General features: G+C 36.1%; 1 protein-coding gene across 9 annotated transcripts in view; it reads left to right on the top strand.

Moving 5' to 3' along the window:
* MON2 (MON2 homolog, regulator of endosome-to-Golgi trafficking) overlaps window positions 1-19,134 on the top strand; it is a 105,828-nt gene that overhangs the window by 29,969 nt on the left and 56,725 nt on the right. For all 9 annotated transcript variants that reach the window (XM_053977989.1, XM_053977988.1, XM_053977987.1 and 6 more), the window contains exons 13-26: window positions 1,045-1,126; window positions 1,814-1,995; window positions 3,276-3,388; window positions 4,401-4,505; window positions 4,752-4,832; window positions 4,919-4,992; window positions 5,071-5,161; window positions 6,363-6,464; window positions 8,658-8,768; window positions 9,436-9,611; window positions 12,792-12,954; window positions 13,438-13,731; window positions 14,502-14,700; window positions 16,059-16,687. In XM_053977989.1, coding sequence (XP_053833964.1) covers window positions 1,045-1,126; window positions 1,814-1,995; window positions 3,276-3,388; window positions 4,401-4,505; window positions 4,752-4,832; window positions 4,919-4,992; window positions 5,071-5,161; window positions 6,363-6,464; window positions 8,658-8,768; window positions 9,436-9,611; window positions 12,792-12,954; window positions 13,438-13,731; window positions 14,502-14,700; window positions 16,059-16,687 — 2,402 coding nt within the window. The remainder of the gene's footprint in view (window positions 1-1,044; window positions 1,127-1,813; window positions 1,996-3,275; window positions 3,389-4,400; window positions 4,506-4,751; window positions 4,833-4,918; window positions 4,993-5,070; window positions 5,162-6,362; window positions 6,465-8,657; window positions 8,769-9,435; window positions 9,612-12,791; window positions 12,955-13,437; window positions 13,732-14,501; window positions 14,701-16,058; window positions 16,688-19,134) is intronic.

The raw sequence follows: 19,134 nt of genomic DNA, 5'->3' as shown, positions 1-19,134 counted from the left end.
TTGCTTAAATTTATATATAAAAACTTTCAATAAAGTGTGATTTTTTGTTGGGTTTTTTTAATGGAACAGCAATTCTATTTAAAAAAATACTTGACTAAGTGTTAAGCTACAAGCAGAACACTGAGATCTAAGGTCACAATAGACAACCTGACTGGCAGAAATGGAATTTTGACCATGTTAAAAGAAAAATATATTTGTAGGAACAAGATAAAAGGAATGTTTTAATGGAGAAATGTTTAGTAAGATTGCAATATATAGACAAGAACTTCTTTAAAGGCAGAACTGCTGGGAAGATTGTCACTGTGGAACATATAATGCATCTGTATGGGGAGGGTCCTGTATGTACAGAAAGTTTTGTGTTTGAGCAGTGAATTTGGCTCGTGCCCGAGGAAGCCGAGGCAGTACAGCTGAAGTTGGAGCCAAGGCACCGGGGCTGCTGGGGGGAAGCAGAGGGCTTCCTCCCGGGCGCTGCCTCGGGAGCAGGGCGCTCTCCGCGGTGCTGTGGGGCACCAGCTCCACCCCGCCCGGGGGCTTGCAGTGGCCCGGGGGAGAGAGGTAGGTGTGCAGATGGGCTGGGCAGCTACCCCTTTGCTAGACCAGTATCTTCTTCCCTATTAAACGAAAGAAACAAAAAAGTTATGGAGAATTATAGATACCACGGCAGAGTATTTTTACTTCACTGCAAAATTCCAGTGAGTTTCTTGTTCCATATTTTTGCACTTCTGAATGTTTATTTTTATAGACAAATATCAAAAGTGGTTATATATACCATGGTAAGTTGGATTTTGGTGGTGGTTTTTTGATGCTATTTAGAAAAAGAATTGCCTGGCAATTTTTTTTACCTCGAAAATGTTACTTTAAATACAAGCTGTTTATATAATACCAGTGTGTATTTCTGGATGCAAAAATATCCGACTGTGTAAACATACATACAAAAAGACACTTCAAAAGATACCGTAACAAGCATTTTGTTTGTGATACAATTGAAAGTTATTAAGGGAACCACTGTGTTTCTGCTATAAAAAAGTTTGTCTTCCTTTTAAGTTAGCAGAGCTGTCTGGGAAGAAATGGTGAATGCTTGTTGGTGTGGTCTTCTGGCTGCTCTATCCCTTCTACTTGATGCAAGGTATCTGGTCTTTCATTTATCTTGATTTTTTCTAAGTTGATATCCCAAGCTATATTTTGAACTGACTTTTGATAATAGTCAAATGGACAATTGTGAACAGAAGTGCTGCTCATGGCATCTGAGCAGTCAAGTTTGTGGCTTAGTCTGAATGAGTAAATGACACAAAAGTCTCCAGAAGTACAACATCAACCTTTAATGTATTTCAATACAGAACAACTAACTGCATTTTCAAAGGGTTGCATTTAAACTATTTAAATTATCTTTATTTCTTTTTACTTTGCTTGCATGTTTCAACATATTGAAGTGATGCCAGGTCCTGATTACTGCAAGTAAGAGACTAATGTCTTGGTACTTGTTAGTACTATCTAATCTTTAAAGTGGAAAAGCTTTTTAGTAGGAAATGACTGTGGTAAATTAATTGACTCCTTCAAAGAGCCTTTTGTAATCAAACACCATTTTCTAATAATAATTAAAAATACCTTCGCATAGTCTCATTTACCACGTCACTGAGAAGTAAAGTCAAATTTTGTAGGAAGTGGTTCTGAAGAATTTTGTTGATTGGTTATGCTTGTTCTTCAATATTTATAGTGTTAATGAGTTTATATGTTCTTATGGCTTTCAGTTTTGGTTAGCTGCCTGTTTCTCTGCTCTTTATTAATTCTTGCTGAACACTGTGTACTCTTTCAGCACTGATGAAGCTGCCACTGAAAATATTCTAAAAGCAGAATTGACCATGGCTGCACTTTGTGGAAGACTGGGTCTTGTAACATCAAGAGATGCCTTTATTACTGCCATTTGCAAAGGATCCTTGCCTCCTCACTACGCCCTTACTGTATTAAACAGTACAACTGCAGCTCTGTCCAGCAAATGTAAATATATACATTTTTCTTAATTGTGATTCTTCATATTGTCCTCTAAATCCAATTTTTTTTCAGGATGTGATTCCAAAGACATGCAACTGTAGTATTTGGCTATATTAAAGTAAGTTAGAATCCTCAGACAGCACCTAGATCACCTGCTTTCCAGGACTGGTTAGTCTTGCAGCATTCGCTGGCTGTCAATCTAAAATTCATCAGCCTAATATCAATCTGAAATTTCCTGAAAGATTCACATATGTCAAAAGTTCAAATTCTGAGATCTGTCTACCATTGTAAAGATCTGCTAGGATGTGTAATTAAGGTGTTCAAAATCTGAGAAAGTCTCTGAGCATCTTGAATTCTAAAGCTTGGCTAGAACATCCTGCATTTGTGATGTACTACAGTGTTATCTACAATTGTCTAGTGATGATAATACTTATGCATAAGTGGAAGATATAAGTTCTGGGCTCTCTACAGCCTACAGAAAGCTGAACTGATGTGTCCCACATCTTGAGAGAATGTTGTAATTCATAATATATGCTGGTTTAGGATGTACTCTGTTTCTAACTTGGAAAGTGAATTACTACTTACTAAGAAAAGCTACTACCTGAAGAATATACAGGCGAATCTAACATTAGAGCTCTTAATATAAAACAAAAATATCTTACTCTGGGAACAAGGACCCTTACTGCTGTGCAGTGTACCAGCTAAGTGTATTATTAGATTGTAATTCTGTTAAGAAGTACATATGACTGAACTACACAGATACCAGGGAACGTCAGTTATTTTGTGTAGGTTGCTCTTCTTTTTACAATTGAGTTATAAAATTGGTGTCCTGGAGTCCCATATTGGAAAAATACCATGATACAGCATCAATGACACCATCATTTTCTGAGTGCACTGGTAGAATGGTAGCACACAGTTACACACAATTACTATCAGGTAGCGCACAGATACCATTTACACACAATTACTATGAAAAACTGGACTGAGACACTCTAATGCTTGTATCTTAAGCATAAATATTTCAGTCTTGACATAAAATATATAAATGTATCGCAAGCAATGTCTAATAGTTAGAAACAGGGAGTAATTGCTGGATCTTTAACTCTCTAGGACAATGACACTGTAATCTAAATATAGCCAAAGATGTCAAAGTGGAGTATGTTAAAGCTAACACTGTAAAAATATTTTTCTGGAGTTTGTTTGCCAGAAGTTAGTTCTTACTACAAGTAAATACTGGATTTTAAATTTAGGTATTTTTTTTCCTTCTCTTTTCAATTTTCTTCCAGCATATTCCATTCAGGGGCAGAATGTTCAAATGATTAGTCCCTCAAGTGAATCTCACCAGCAAGTTGTAGCAGTAGGGCAACCCTTAGCTCTTCAGCCACAGGGAACAGTTATGGTAAGTACAACTTGTAAATGATCTTACTTTGCTTAATTACTTCCTACATCTCAATGTGTCTCAAAACCAGGCTACAGATGCACAGCATTCTTACAAATAATGGTGAGCTGAACTATGATCCTAAGGCTTTAATTTGGAGCAGCCTGGACAGTAAAGTTATCTAATTGCAAAGAATTCTTCTTGTTTTTTCTGACTCTAACTCAGAAGTTCTTATCCAATTCCATTTGGAGAACTCTAGGTCTCAGCCGTGTTGTGCATATGTGGAGGTTCACTTAAGATGGACTGATTATAATAATGTGAAACTGGGAGGAGAGGGCAGTGATCAAATCATAGAATCACAGGATGGTTTGGGATGGAAAGGACCTTAAAGATCATCTCATTCCAACCCACTTGCCATGTGCAGGGACACCTTCCACTAGACTAGCTTGCTCAGAGCCCCATCCAGCCTGGCCTTGAACACTGCCAGGGATGGGACGTCGACTACTTCCCTGGACAGCCTGGTGCAGTGACTCACCAGCCTCACAGTAAAGATTTCTTTCCTAATACTGAAACCTGTTCTCTTTCAATTTGAACCCATTCCCTCTTGTCCTGTCACTACATGCTCTTGCCCTGTTTTTCCTGGAAGTTCCTTTCAGGTACTGGAAGGCTGCAATTAGGTCATCCCTAAGCCTTCTCTTTACCAGGCTGAACAACCCTGATGCTCCCAGCCTTTCCTCATAGGAGGGGTGTTCTACCCCTCTGATCATCTTGGTGGCCCTCCAACAGAAGGATGTGCTTCCAGTGTTGGAGATCACAGCTGCTGGATGCAGCACTCAAGTACTCATATTCAGCTTCACCAAGATAAGCCTGAGAGAAGGAGAGATACTGAACTACTTCTCTAAAAAAAATATATTCCAGTAGTGCAAACAAAATAAGTTTTAAAACACTTCAGTAAAAATGGGAAGTTTGCTAGAAACACTGTGATTGTGGAATGATAAAAATTGGATGTCTGGTTGTTGTTTTTTCTTCGTAGCTGACATCAAAAAATATCCAGTGTATGAGGACATTACTTAACTTAGCTCACTTCCATGGAGCAGTTCTTGGTACATCGTGGCAACTTGTCCTGGCTACCCTTCAGGTAATATTTCCCTCACAGGAAATATTTATGCCTTGCTGTTATGCCTTGGTGTTTTGCTATAATTTGGTTTTCAATTGCTCAGTAAGCAATAGAAGGTTTGAATCTTCTCATGGTGTACTGTGAATTGCCTTGAATAAGTACAGTAGCATTTCTCTTGAGTTCTGTATGGCTGGAAGGTTGATGGCTAGCTTGAGTACAATGCTAATTTCTTCTCTGCCTGGAAAATGATCCTTTTGTATATTTCAGCATCTTGTGTGGATTCTGGGACTGAAGCCTAGTGTTGGGGGTGCATTAAAACCTGGAAGAGCTGTGGAAGGGCCAAGCACAGTAAGCCTGATATGTTTGTTTTTCACTTAATGAATATATAGTATTTTCTATTACAATTGTAATACATATTTCTGTCTTTTTTCAAGGTTCTGACTACAGCAGTTATGACTGATCTGCCATCTATATCCAGCATGATTTCAAAGCTTTTTGAAAACTCACAGTAAGAAACCTTATATTGTAATTAAAATAATATGTGTATATCAAACTTGACAGTGTTTTGATAGCAGTTATTTTTCAGGTACCTTGACGATGTGTCTTTACATCACTTAATAAATGCCCTTTGCTCCTTGTCTCTGGAAGCCATGGATATGGCCTATGGAAACAATAAGGTACAAAAAGAGTTATTTTTTTAGATGTTCCTATGAAACAGGCAGGAGACTTTGTACATTTATTCTTTAACTATTTCTAATACTAAAACCAGTAATACCTTTGATGCTCTATATTAGAAAATAAAATATGAACCAGAGAATATGTTGTTTTTAATGGTTCATACAGTTACTAGATTCTCTGAACATCCTCATTTCATTCCTGTGCTTTTTAAGGAATGTCGTGTGTTTCCATTAATAAGGTTGTGGGTGGATGAAACTTCTAAAAGCCCTTATAATTTCAGAGGTTAGGGATGCTGAGTAGCACAGTATGTTTTGTGAGATGCTCATTTTCATTTCAATTTTCACTTACAATGGACTTCAGGGAAAGCCTGACAATTAGGTATTTAAAACCTGATAAGTCATATTTTACTTGGGAAAACCATAGTTAGTAATCATATCACCTTCAGTAAACAACCTTTAGCCCAGAAAGGTTGAAGATCCTGTGATTGGGGAAGATTGATTATATATTCTCCTCGTCATAATCTTATTCCAGAGGAGAGTTTCTGAATTTTGTCCTTAATCTTTTACGCTAGAGATAATTAAGGCAGAGAACATGCTTTATATTTTGCCATTACAGCAACAGAGAATGAATTTAATAAGCAAAGTTCGTGTTTAAAATCAGTTGAAAATTAGAGTAAGAAATCAGCAGAAATGAAAAGAGATAATGATTTCAGTGCAACAGTCATTTTGACTATATGTTGATTTTCAAAAAAGTAAAATTGACTGAAAGTTAAAATATTTGCAGATATGTTTGATGAATGGGGAATTCATCATATTCCTGCAGAGAATTTATGAAGCAAATGAAAGATAAATAATGAGGATATTATGAAATTAAATACTCCAGATTTTTTGACATATAATTAGAAGTTGAAGAATTGCAATGGGGAGAAGGCTGTTTTGCTAGGTAAACGCGTTACAAAGCTGGTTGGAGCGAGGGCTGTGCGAAGGCGGGTTTGTGCAGCACCGGCATTGCTCTGGTTTTTGTCCGCCTGCTGCCCCCGTGTGGCCGCTCCTGCGGCACTGCGCTTGCCGCGGGAGCTCCCCGGCCTTCGCGGCCTGTGGAACGAGCTGCGCCTCGGCTTAGAAAACTATCCCCGAGCAAAATGCTCTCGCCTTATCGCAGCTACCTCAGAGTCATGTGCGCCAATTCCATTTTATTAAGGAACCATCACTTTTTGCTGTTGCTAAATTACTGGAAACGGGACTAGTTAACATGCGCAGGATTGAGATTCTTTGGAGACCTCTGACCGGTCATCTTCTGGAGGTAACTAATGCCTTTTATCACTTGTACTAGAATTTAGTTTGTATTAATGAAAATATCGTAGAAATACGTTGTTAATGTGTAATTTAAGAAAAAAAATTCTAAATTATAATTATATATTTTGGTTTAGGCACTTTATTGTTGCAACTTGAATGCATTATGGTTTGGATTTAAAAGTGAATTTATTATATTTAAATTATAATATTTTAATATCTCTTGGTAACTTTGTCTTTATGGTGCTGTCAGTCTTTATATGTTTTTGACACAGCAGTGTCTAAAACATTGAGTAATTATTGTTCATGTATTTGTTCTAATTAAGGTAGTGCAAATTTACTGTTCAACACAGTAAAAATACTTAGAATGATACTGAGATAGAATCTTCCTAGAATTGAAGCCAGGAGATTTATTAAGAAAGGGTTGGTTGTTTGGTTGGTTTTTTAATATTTAAGCTAACTTCTGAATGCTTTCCTTAAGAGAATACTGTTCAAGTATAAAAAAGTCATAATCTTGGTGCTTTTTTTTAGTATTTTAACTTCAATGTGAAAAATATACTTTATGAAGGAGAAAAACCTTATATTTTGAATTGAAAACTAAAAACAGGTGATTGAATGTAACTGTAGTTTTAATTCTCCACACAAGTATATAGGAGAATAAAATGTAAGAACAGGGTTTGTTTTAGAGTGGGTAAAGGAGAAAGCTTTTCTTCCTCATAATTCAGAATATATCAGATACTTCCTTAGCACCAGTGCATTGTTTCAACCAGTATCAAGGATTGGCCATATCTTTTTATGGAAGCCACATAATACTTTATCTAGGAGAAAAAAAAAAGATGCTTCTGGGTTTAAAGACTTAAAGCACAGGCATGTCTTTCTCTTGTTTATTATTTGCCCTACAAAACAATAAGGTTCACCATCCACATCTTGAGACTGTTTTCATCTAGGGAACAGTCTGTTTCAGTCTATTACCCACACAGTGCAGATAATCTGCCACTGTTTTGTAGGAAATGGAGTCTTTCATTTTCTTTCAAAATGTACTACCTTATTTCCTTTTAAACCTAAGTTGTTGAGGTACAATATGGAAGGAGGAAACATCAGCTATGATTCAATTAAACACAACCTGAGGGAATAGCTTGTTCTCTGGTTCTGGAACTGGTCATCTGGACAGAATCAGAGCATGAAGTACTTCAAATTCTCTCTCTTTATTTTATATAAAATTTTTAAATGTAATTAAATCAGGAGAGCAGCTATTTCTTATCCACATTTTTAAGCATTAAGCTATCTCTTCTACCTTGTTCACCTTTTCAATTTGGCTAGTGGTTGATAATAGAATGGTCCACCACTTAAAGGCATCAGCCTTCTTTATGGTACTGTCTTGGACTTGACTCTGGGTTCTCACACCGTCAGAGCTAGGGCTGGAAGTGTGCGTGGGAATAATTGTGTAGTGGTCAGTGAAACTGTACACCTCCCACATTAGTTTGAGGGTAATGTATTAGATACAGCACAGTTCATACTAGCTATCTATGAAATTAATGTGCACAATGTTTTTAATTTTTATATTCTAAAAAAGCAATTAGGAAAGTTGTTAGGTTTAATGAATTTAGAGACAAAGAGAAATTAAGGTATACATTTGAAACTCAAGCTTAAAGATGCTCACTGTTGCTTTATCAAGTTTTTAAAATAATGGAGCATGAGGTTTATTTTATCTTCAATATGTAGTTACTTTTTGTATTTGAGAGTATAGAAGACACTTTCTTTGTTGGCTACTGTCATGCTCACTTGATTATGTTAAGCAGTGTGTGAACCTTCCAGTTTTGTAACTTTAGGTTAAGTTAAACCTGAGAGTCTTAGGCATTTATTGAAGGGTTGTTTGGTGCTTTTTAATCAGTCCTTATCAGAATTAGCAGTTAGTTTATTCATTTTGGAAAATTTACTTCCATTAATTATGTATGTAATTTTCATTGTTTCCTTCTGTGTCTTTCACTGCTTCCTATTGCTTCCTTATTCAGAAGGTATGTCTATCCAAATGATACATTTCTTTTTTTTACTATGAAGCCAAATTTTACCATTTAGAGATTTATTGTATTATTCTTATACTATTTTATGTACATTCTTATATAATTAAAATACCAGTTTTTAATGTATTATATACGTTGGTTAAATAAAAATTACTTTAAACAAAACATTGCTGTATTTTCAGGTCTGTCAGCATCCCAACTCCAGAATGAGAGAATGGGGAGCAGAAGCTTTAACTTCTCTCATTAAAGCAGGACTGACATTCAGACATGATCCTCCATTATCTCAAAATCAGGTAAGTTTAAAAAAAAAAAGTAAGTTTAGGAGCAGATGCTTTCCTCCTTCATTCATAAAACAACTTTGCTATTGAGTATATAATGCCTGTAGCTGTAACACTCAGATGTAACTGTTGTGAACCACCACATGCATTCTAATGACCTATCTTCTTTCATTTTTCAAATACCTAACTATGAGTGATGCTTGCGTATTATGTCCATTTCTTAGAACAAATAAATTATGGGTCACCCCCATGAGTGCAAAACAATTCCAGAATGTTTAGTAGCATATATGTGATGCTAAGTAGAAAATGTGTTGCCTAACCTTCAAAATTACAGCTGTTCAATCCATTATTAATAAAACATTCTAATATTTTTACTGAGACTCATTGGATATTTTTCCATGGTCTCTTGAGGTGGAAGCTGAGTGTAGCCCTGCTGAGTGAGCATAAAGTTGCATGACACTTTTTATGCAACTGTAGTAGCTTCTGTAGCCACTTCCTGAGGAACCTGGAGAACATGAGCCAGGAAGGTAGATTTTCTGCAAAGGCCCTTTATTTAGTGAGTGAGCTACTGCATTAATTCAATAAATCTTTCATTTGTGCTATATGTTTTCACTGATACGTAAAATACTTAAGAATCAGTTAAATGTTAGCATCCTTAATATGCTTTACTGTTTACTTTTAGAGACTGCAGTTGCTTTTATTGAATCCACTAAAGGAGCTGTCAAACATTAGTCATCCTGATATCAGGATCAAGCAGCTGGAGTGTGTGCTACAGATTTTACAGAGTCAGGGTGACAGCTTAGGACCTGGTTGGCCATTGGTGCTTGGAGTCATGGGGGCAATCCAAAGTGATCAGGGGTAAGTGGTGGAAATAAAATTTTAAACTCATGTAAGATAAGAACAGTAGAAAACATTCTGCTGATATTTTTGTACTTTAATAGCCACTTCAATAATCATAATTGCGTTGTAATTTTTGGCTTGTGAAAAATTTTACTCAACAAAAATACACTTTTTAATTCTTTCTGAAACTCACTTTATTTTACTGAATTAATCTTCCAAAAGACCAGAATATTATTCCATTCTGCATTCTCCTGTAGTCAGCATGCAGTATACACTGAGGAGTACTCAGTGTGCCATTTAATTTGATCTTGACCATCTGGTGGACACATCTCTGGTGCTTGCCAATATGTCTGTGTGAATCAGCTCTTGCTCAGTTTATATATTATTTCTTTTTCTTCTTAAATCTTCTAATAGAATCTAGTGTGTGTTTTCTTCTGATAGCTCTCTCTTTTTCTTGAAGCCTTCCTACCTAAATGGTTGCTGGTAGCAGAAGGATGGAAGATTATTTACTGCCTGTGGGTGAATGCCTTGACTTACAAAATTGATTCTGTTGCCAGCAGAGATGGACTTGTTCTCTGCCCACAAGGGAAAGTGAGAGATGAAGTTGCAATGAGTATTTTTGAAATGAGCAATGAATTGAAATCTGCCTTTGCAACTGTAAGCACCAAGAATTATACCCACACATTCAAACCATATTTATTGGTTTTTTAGGTGCTAGTCAAGACTAGCAGCAAGATAGGTCAACATATAACTCTAGTGTCGGTAGAATTCTCCTTGGCATATCTCTCCTTTTGTCTCACCTTAGCTTTAGTCTTCTAGTCATATAAAAACCTAAAGACCCTTCAAATGCTTGAAGGATTTTGCTCTTGGACCAGTATTGTTTGCACTGGCACCTACCAAAATTCCCAAGGATTTTGGCATTCTTGGTTGTGAGCATCCTCTTTTTCTGTAATTAAGCTTCCTTTGGTAGTTGTTGTTTCCACACTTGGTGCAATGTCTTCCTGCATGCCTTTTGATTTTCACTGTTGTTAGTGATGGATGAGAACCACCACAAATTCCTTCTCAAGACAGTCTTCAGATCCCATTAAATCTCAAACCCATATCTCACTGGCCGATATCTCAAGATGTTACTAACATCTTGTGTTATATCTTACTCTCCTCCGACAAAGTATATGGAATAATCTACTTCAACTACATAGCGCTGTTTGTCCACCTCATATTGAGTAGGAAAAAATAAAGCATGCCTCCTTTTCCTTGAGAAAGAACTTAATTTCTTACCTAAGTTACAGTTGTGAGTACAAAATGCAGATGCTATTATCATACTTTAAATAGTAACTTACTGTCCACAAGACTTTATTCACAAGTATCTTCCCTCTGATCAGTGAACATCCTGGATTCCAGGACAAAAATCCATTTACCTTCCTGGAGAACTTCTTTCCAGGCTTTTATAAATACAGAAAATGCTGTTTTGATAACCAAAAACCATACTTTGGTCACTTCTGGATTGTACAGTGCTATCCTGCCAACCTGAAGGAAGCCTGTCTTTGAAGACTTTTTCAGTGGAAAGCCTCTGTTTATTTTAAGCATAGATGAAGCCCTACACAGTCTTAAGATTTCCCACTGAGCTTAAGTTTCTTCTATTTATAGTTACCTTTTCATGGTCACCTGTAACACCAAGGACAGTTCCACAATTTGAAGAGTTTTATCACTGTTGCTACTTGCATGAGGGACTTTAAAACCTTTCTTCAAGCACATAGTAATGTGGGACCTTAATTTGGAAAAACTGTTCTGAATTTGTTCCTGCATTTGAAGTTTAGAAAGACAGGTTACTTTCGCATTAACTCAGTATTTCAAAATGAGTGGTGGAACTATACTTTCATTTCCTGCCTCCTTCTCTTTTCTCTTAGAATCCTTGAAAGTCACATACCTCTGAAACTGTGTACTGGAGGGGGAATGCAGCAGTTTTGGGTCTGTTTCAATTTATAGACTCCTCTAATGAGTATGGGGGAAATATTGTGTGAGTCTATCCTCCACCAGTATAGCAATGATAAATACTTTGATCTTATATGGTAGGATGGATATTTCTCTGCAGTATTCATCGTATTAGAGAATTATTAGTTGTACCATTACTGTCCATGTGAAGTTTCGTGTGTATTCCTCTGGTTTCTATATTATGTTGGCTGTTACAATACAGTGGAAATGGTCCACCTCTGATTTTGTTTTTGGATTAATTAAAAAAAAAAAAATAATTTGTAATTCTGGAATAGGTAACTGACATGTCTATTGTCTGAAATTTTTTTCCCAGGATATATATCCTGAAGGACACCAAGTTTCTGCATTACAAAACTTTGAAGTTATTTCTGTTGTCCATTAAACATCGAAAAAACCCTGCAGTGAAATTTAAATGCAGCTTCCCTATTTTGTGTTACCTACACTCCACCACTCCTTTTGATTTCTTCATTTTGTCTGTCACTGAACAAGACTTTAGTTGTGAATGGCCTTGCTGCTTCTGAGAACTCCTTCTTGCAAACCTTTTCTGTACTATATTTTTATGTTTGTATTCAGAATCTAATTCTGAAGGCAAAGTAATTATTAAGGATCTGTTTAAGGGTAGATATTTTGAAAAGTTTTTGTCTGATATAAGGTAGTATTGAAGCAAGTAAGACTATGATTATATTAATGTGCATCTTTCCAAAGAAATAAAAACAAATTTTGCCCACCTGTTTGGCATACTTGAAGTAATTTGTAACTGCTGATATGAGAAACTCTTCAGAACAGCTTACTCTTTGGAAGATTATCATGCTTAAATTAAGCTTGGTTTTTTTGTTTTTTTTTTTTGTCCGTTGTGGCTTTTTTTGAATGTTCTGGCTAACACATTTGAACTAACAAGCCTTAGAACTCTGAAACAGAGAAGTAAAATTAGCTAAGGACCATTGGAAAGTCTAAACTTCCAACTCCACTAGGTAGTTAACATGGACTAAACTACTTCCTCAGAATTTTAAGCTTCAACCTATAATTTTATCTCAAAAAACCCATTTAAAGTGGTGCAAATTCTTCTCAAAAACATTAGTTTCATTTTTTCTTTTATTATTTAATAATGCTGTCTCCTGGGGTATTGTATTAAAAATATTTCCATGCTCTTGAAGAAATGTGAAATGAGTGTGTGTGTGTGCTTTGTTTTTATTTTGTTTTTTTAAGAGAGTCCTTAATACGGACTGCATTCCAGTGTCTTCAGCTGGTTGTGACCGACTTCCTTCCTACAATGCCATGTACTTGTCTGCAGATAGTTGTTGAAGTTGCAGGAAGCTTTGGACTTCACAATCAAGAGCTAAATATTAGCTTAACTTCAATTGGTTTGCTGGTGAGTTTTGTATTAACCTACAGTGATGCTGCTTCTGCCTTTCATTTTTGCTTTTCTTTTTTAACGAAAACTTACCTTTAGTCAGTTATACAAATGAAAGCCACAGCCGAGCTTTTTGGGTTCTTACTGAACTCCCATGCTGTCATTTGGAATCATAGGTAAATTGAGTGAGCACATCTTGCCTTTAATCTCCATGATTCCTGCCTTACTAAAAGAAATAGTATTGCATTGTAAGCATGTTCATCAGTATCTTAATACATATTTTTATGCCCCCATAACAAGAACGTAAAAGCTGAGAAAGAAGAGTAATTTTTGGACCTTGCAATATTTATGTGATGACCTTATTTCACCGATGTAGGGAAATTAATATCTTGATGTACTTTGCAAAATACTGTGTGAAAATAAGAGGCAATTTATTTCATGATCATTAAAGTATTACCCTATTTTTATTGTACAACACTATATGTCTTATTTATTTTGTAGTGGAATATTTCAGATTATTTTTTCCAAAGAGGTGAAATAATTGAAAAGGAGCTAAACAAAGAAGAAGCAGTGTTGCAGAAACAGGCAGAAGAAAAAGGAGTGTTGCTGAACAGACCTTTCTATCCTGCATCACCATTTGACTGCCTTTGGTTATGCCTGTATGCCAAACTTGGAGAACTGTGTGTGGATCCCCGACCTGCAGTTAGAAAGAGCGCTGGGCAGACATTGTTTTCTACTATTGGTGCTCATGGAACTTTACTGCAACATTCAACGTGGCACACAGTAATATGGAAGGTATGATGTGTAAGCTTCCTCTGAAGATTTTGTAATGAGCATTTACGTTCTATTAACCATTGACCATTTACCATTTAATAACCATTATCACTTAGATAATTTATTAGGACTTTCTAAAGATAACATAAGGTGGCAGAAATCTGATCTCTTGGGTTTTGGGAATGTTTTTTACACTTTGTCTTCTCTAGCCTTTAAAGCGTCTTCTAAAATACAATTATAATATCCTATTTATTTATTTTTTACTCAAGAGTTCTATAAAAAGATGGTTTCCTTCCTACAAGAATGAATGACTTGTCTTTTGTGTGAAAATGGAGATGTTTGAGGGTCATGTGACTGGGCTGATTTGGTACTAGATGGAGCCTTGCTTTGCATTCTGTTTTGAGTCTTTCAAGAGGATCTATCAAATGCTGTGTTCTAAGTCACAGTCATGTTTGTTCTGCTTTGTGGAAACTTCAGGCTATATTTGAGCCTGCCTGTTGTACCTGTGAAGTGCCCGAGATCCACTGAGTTTAGTGTTCTCTTGGTGCTGACATAGTTCTTGGCGGGTTTGAGTGTGCTATTTCTAGCCCTTCTCAAGTGGCCATCACTTGACTGATTGTTAATCTTGACTGCTGTGGAGACTGTTTAGAACAAGGGAATTTTCAGGGTGACATAGTGACAGAAAGGATTATGAGGATAATGAAATAATTACTGTTTTTGTTGGTTTACTATGAACACAACTATGTTATTTGAAAAATTGCATTTTTCCTCTTTTTTTCTGGCTATTACAGGTTTTATTTCACCTGTTGGATAGGGTTCGAGAATCTTCTACGACAGCTGACAAAGAGAAGATTGAATCAGGAGGAGGCAACATTCTCATTCATCATTCAAGGGATACAGCTGAGAAACAGTGGGCTGAGACATGGGTATTAACACTGGCTGGAGTTGCAAGAATATTTAACACTAGGAGATACTTACTGCAGCCTCTAGGTAAAATTTATAGATATTAAAAGACACAGTGATAAACTTTCTGCTTTTGTATGTTCTCTTCATACAAAATATATATATTCTCTTCACACAGTTAATATAGTGGACAAGAAGCTTAATCTTAGCTCAAAAATGTTTTTTGTTGTGTCACCTCAAATGTTATGAAAATTATGGCATTACTAATTCATGCTTCGTAGAGCCAAAAATTGTAACTACAGATTTCCTCTTCTTATCACAGTCCTTGAGATTAAATCTCAGTAGTCACAATTCAGTCCCAATTCTGGGTGCTAAATAGCTTTAAATTATAGTAGACTGATAACAATAATACTTTGTCTCTTCTTTTGTCAGAACGTGCTTTTCCATTTATCTGTCTAAGGGAATGCAACACTTGCCTGGAACTCTTCTGTGGTATCATTGTGTCAAATTTAACAGTACTCTGAGAACAGAAAGAGAACTTACCTGTAAAGTCAGTGGAGTATTGAACATTTACATTGTTCAGCTGTATATAGTAATATTTTACAATAGCTTGGTAATTTCTACAAGGAAAAAGTGCAAAAGGAATAGAGAATATATAGCTTACGAAGAAAAATCCTCATTAGATTAATCTACCTTCAGCATCCTACAGTATGCAATTAATGTATATTAACTGTAATGTATATTAACCAAAATGAAATAAATAAATTGTTGTATTTCATTTTGGTCATTTGTGATACAAATGACAGCTAGTAAGTGTATCAGTCATTTGCAGAAATGTAGTAGAATTTAGGCTATATTAAACTTGAGTTAAAATTGAATAAAAAAATTAGGACTACTTTAATTATTCAAACCCTGTAATTAGCAATATAGAAAATTGAAGGTTAAGGCTAAATTTAATGAAAAAAAATAATGCCTCAAATGAAATCTTTCCACAGTACAATTATCAGAGCATTTTAAAATAAATTCTTTATAAATGAGTAATTGCATTAGTTTGACCCTAATTTCTTGTGTGGGCTTAACCCTTCTTCTTAAAGTCAACAGGCATCTAGTATGTTTAAGAATAAATCTGGTTTACTCTACTGAATGAAGAAAATGTATTTTATTGGTATGGGATGTAGTACGTGATTTTTTTGCTAGGAAATTTAGCATGAACATAGGTATATTGTTTCAGTCTTCATATTTATGTCTTTCTCTGTCACATTCAATTCTTTCAGCTTATGGTTGAACTGATATAAAAGTCATTTAAGTGGCCACCTAATCTCTTGAAATTTCTGTGTATTAGACTAACAAGTACATGAGCAGCCTTTTAGAGAGGCAGAATGGGTAGGAATGGGAATAGGAAGCAAGTTCCAAAATGATTCCCTCCTCTCTCTTTTTTTAAATAGGAGACTTTTCCCAAGCCTGGGATGTTCTTCTTGATCACATCCAGTCAGCAGCACTTAGCAAAAATAATGAAGTTTCCTTGGCTGCTCTGAAAAGCTTCCAGGAAATCCTACAAATTGTTTCTCCTGTTCGAGACTCTGAGAAGCCTGAGACACCACCTGCCATCAATGTTTCTGTACCTTTGGTGGTAGGGACAACTACTGCCACTAGTCTTGGCAGATCATTCATGAGAACAGACTCCATAGGAGAAAGAATAGGAAGATATAATGGATCTGAACCTCCTGTAATAACAGATGAGATTGAAGATTTGAATCTTTGGTGGGCAGCTTGGAACAGCTGGTATAGGATTGGATCAGAAAGTACAAAGCCTCCAATTACTTGTGATAAATTGACTTTCATTCCCAGCCAGCCTTTTCTTACAGCGTTAATTCAGATATTCCCAGCTCTTTACCAACACATCAAAACTGGTTTCAGCATGGATGATCTCCAAAAGCTGGGTGTCATTTTGCACGGTGCTGTTTCAGTTCCAATCAGTTCAGATGCTTCCCCTTTCATCCTTCCATCTTACACTGAAGCAGTTCTGACAAGTTTACAGGAAGCAGTGCTTACAGCTTTAGATGTTTTACAAAAGGTAATAATGCAACTTCTAGTGTGTGAAAGGTAAACTACAGTGTGTGCTACTTCTACTCTGTAGAACGATATTGGGGTGATTTAAATATGATTTAAAAAAATATTTATAATTGCACAGTGTGTTGTATTTTAACAATCAGATCTCCATTCCTGCTGCAAAATAGATGCTCTGCATTGAAAGGAATGGTGTAATCTTTATGAAATGTGCTTTTGCTTGATTGCAGAAGTACCTTAAGTGTTGTGCTGTGTTTGTAGCCATTTACATGTCCATCTAATATTGAAGTACTGTTGATGTTGATACTGTTGATGTTGATACTGATGTTGATGTTGATACTGAAGGTCTGTACATGGAGATGGAGGAACAGTCCTACAGTGTTCCATATGATGTCCAGGTGCTGCCATGAACAGTCTAGAAAGAACAGTGATTGAGAACTTACATTTTACACAAAGCATAAAATATAGAATGTTTTCTGGCAGATTACCTACATTCTTGACTCTTATTAATCAGTTATTTAAGGAAAATGCTGCATCTCTGCTTAAGAAATTCTTACTATAGAACTCATGCTCAAAGAGCACCCTTCATGCAAGTAAATCTATAAATAACAAATGAGGGTGCTCTTTCTCTGAAAGCCAAAAAAAAAGACAATAGTACTGCTTGCTTCTTTCTTTTTGCAGTTGTAAAATATCTCCTTGCAAAATTCAGTGCTCATTCACAAAATTGATTTATTCAGAAGAAGCAGAGTTGATAATGAATTAAATAATGCATTTATATTAAGCACTACTTAAAAAAAAAAACCACCCCCCCAAAAACAAACAAACAAACAAACAATAAACCAACAAAACAAACTTACTTGGGAAATGCCAGAATTAAAATATGTACATGACCTGGCTTCATTCCCTTTCGGCTTTCATGTTAGGACTACTTTGCTTAACTATGTGGCTATATATTCCCCCCCTGCTGCTGTCAGGATCCTGTCCCATTTAGCTCATGGAACGCATGGTGGGTGCCAAACAAGCAGCAATTCAGTGTCTTGTTTTCTCGTTTGCTTAGTGTGAGCTGATTGATCTCAAACATATGCAAGCAAGGTAGAATAATTACCTTGCAGCCATTCCTTTAGCTGGTGGCTTTAACAAATATTCATTCATGTATTTTGAAAACAGAGGTATAAGAATAGCATCATAAAAAGGCTTAGGTTGGAAAGAACCTTAAAAATCATCTAGTTCCAACCACCCCTGCCATGGAAATGCTGTGGAGTGAATTATTTTGTTTAAATTTCAATTCAGTTTGCTTGGATAGAAGTTGGTATTAAATCTTAGTTTTGTATGTGGGTGTATAAATAACATGAAGTTTTAAAACTAGTCAAGTCTACATTTTCATCCTTTTCCAGTCAGGCTTGACCCTTTACTATCCTTCCTTTTCCAGCAGTTTATTCTAGCCCAAATCCTGTATTTGCCATTTGATCAGTCCATTTATTTATCTCAGATTTTTCTGGTTTTTAGTCTCCTTATCCAGATGATCTTAGTTTTCAAAGGCTGCAGGCATTAGGGCTTTTCAAAGAAGGGGTTACCAAAGTTTTTAACATGAGGGAAAACTGCACATTATTATACTCTTGTTCTTGTCAAGATGTTTTAGCTGGAGGTTTCTAAACAATAACAAAAGCAATAACTCTACATGAGAAAGTGAGATCTCTCCCCTTCCCCACTCCCAGTGTCAATGGGTTACCATGGCAGTTACAAGCCTTTGCAAATACAGACTTCCATAAGATGGTACCTCAAACCTCCCTTCTGACCTATAGTTATGTTACTAACACAACAGCACTGAAGATCCTAAAAACATTGAAGTATTTTTGGACATCAGTAAGTTCTCTGAAGTTGCGTGATTGCTCCTCTTGGCTGTATAAACATAGTACAGTTCACATGGCAAGGCAGCCAGCCAGTGCTGATGTGAAGCAAAGGCCATGAGTCAGATGGTTTTGCTTTAGGCCAGAGTACCTTCTTCATCTCTTGAAATCAGCTGATAGTCTCAGGAGTACGTACACACAGAAAGCATTAAAGCAGGAGTACACAGTGGAAGCATTAAAGAAGAGTATGTAAATATTTGCATATTTGATTAATCTTTGAAACAAAACATTTCTCTGTGTTTGCGTGTAGCATCAGGTTCTTTGCTGATACAGGAAGACTTGGGCCAGTTCTGATTTTCTCTGAAGTTGTGGAACAATTCTGCAGTTTGAATAGCATGAAAAAAACCTAACATTTTTCAGATTGAGCCCAGACTAGTTTAATAAATATATTTTATAATGTGATTCCACTAACAAAGGACACCATTGCAACTCAAGAACGTGGGAATGGAAGGGATCTTTGCATCTCTTTTCAGGCTTCCATATGTTGAGACCATTTTACACCCTTTGTTCTATTCCTTTTATTTCTCATTAGAACTCATCCTCTAGT

The sequence above is a fragment of the Vidua macroura genome, chromosome 5, assembly GCF_024509145.1.
Source record: "Vidua macroura isolate BioBank_ID:100142 chromosome 5, ASM2450914v1, whole genome shotgun sequence".
NCBI classification, from domain to species: domain Eukaryota; kingdom Metazoa; phylum Chordata; class Aves; order Passeriformes; family Viduidae; genus Vidua; species Vidua macroura.
The sequence above is the reverse complement of the archived record's forward strand: the minus strand, read 5'-3'. Positions and strand labels throughout refer to the sequence as shown.